Genomic DNA, 645 nt, shown 5'->3' on the forward strand with positions numbered 1-645 from the left:
TTGTCTTCATTGTTTTTCTTCCTTACCTTTGTTTGCTGCGTTAGCTTTTAGTTCCCTGGTGGTTTGATGTTAAAATATACTATCTTCGCAATTTTCAGTACCGTCGCATCTTGTGTTTTCCTGGTTTTTCTGTTGCGCCACATATATGCCTTATCCTTTCCTTTTGTATGTGAATTGGATGTTCTGGTGGGAACATTTTATCCGCCTTTTAAGCATACTTTTCTCCACTTATTTTCAATCTCATGTAGTACTCAATGGCTCTACGATATGCTACCTCATTTAGCTGTTTCAATCGGACTTCAAGGAAAGCATCAGTTATGTCTGCCGATTTGGGTATACATGCTAAAATGTGAGCGGAATTTTCATGCTAGTTTTGTAGATTTTCCCTGTCCGTCGGCGATGCATTAAACCGCCATGACACTATACCATAGCTAACCTTTGCCTAAACTGGAGTGAAATAGAATGCTCTTATTATCTCCCCACCCGGTCACTATTCTGGCGAGGCTACTGCCTTTAGCTTAGTTAGTCGCATATCTGCCGCAGTTTTCATTATATGCACATCCTAGATTTTTGCTTACTTCGTCCTTTGTGTGGTTGTATTGTCAATCCCAGTAGCTTTGGAGTTCTATTTTCCTTTAACTCCTT

The 645-nt window shown here is 40.0% G+C and overlaps 1 pseudogene across 1 annotated transcript in view; it reads right to left on the reverse strand.

Annotated features, from left to right (window-relative positions):
- Positions 1–151: 151 nt before the first annotated feature.
- Positions 152–645, reverse strand: part of TEOVI_000762400:pseudogene — a 2,741-nt pseudogene continuing 2,247 nt past the window's right edge. The window contains 2 exon segments of the mRNA in view: positions 152–556; positions 559–645. The exon segment at positions 559–645 is cut by the window's right edge and continues 594 nt beyond it. Coding sequence covers positions 152–556; positions 559–645 — 492 coding nt within the window.

The sequence above is a fragment of the Trypanosoma equiperdum genome, assembly GCF_001457755.1.
Source record: "Trypanosoma equiperdum strain OVI genome assembly, contig: ctg_1170, whole genome shotgun sequence".
Lineage (NCBI taxonomy): Eukaryota > Euglenozoa > Kinetoplastea > Trypanosomatida > Trypanosomatidae > Trypanosoma > Trypanosoma equiperdum.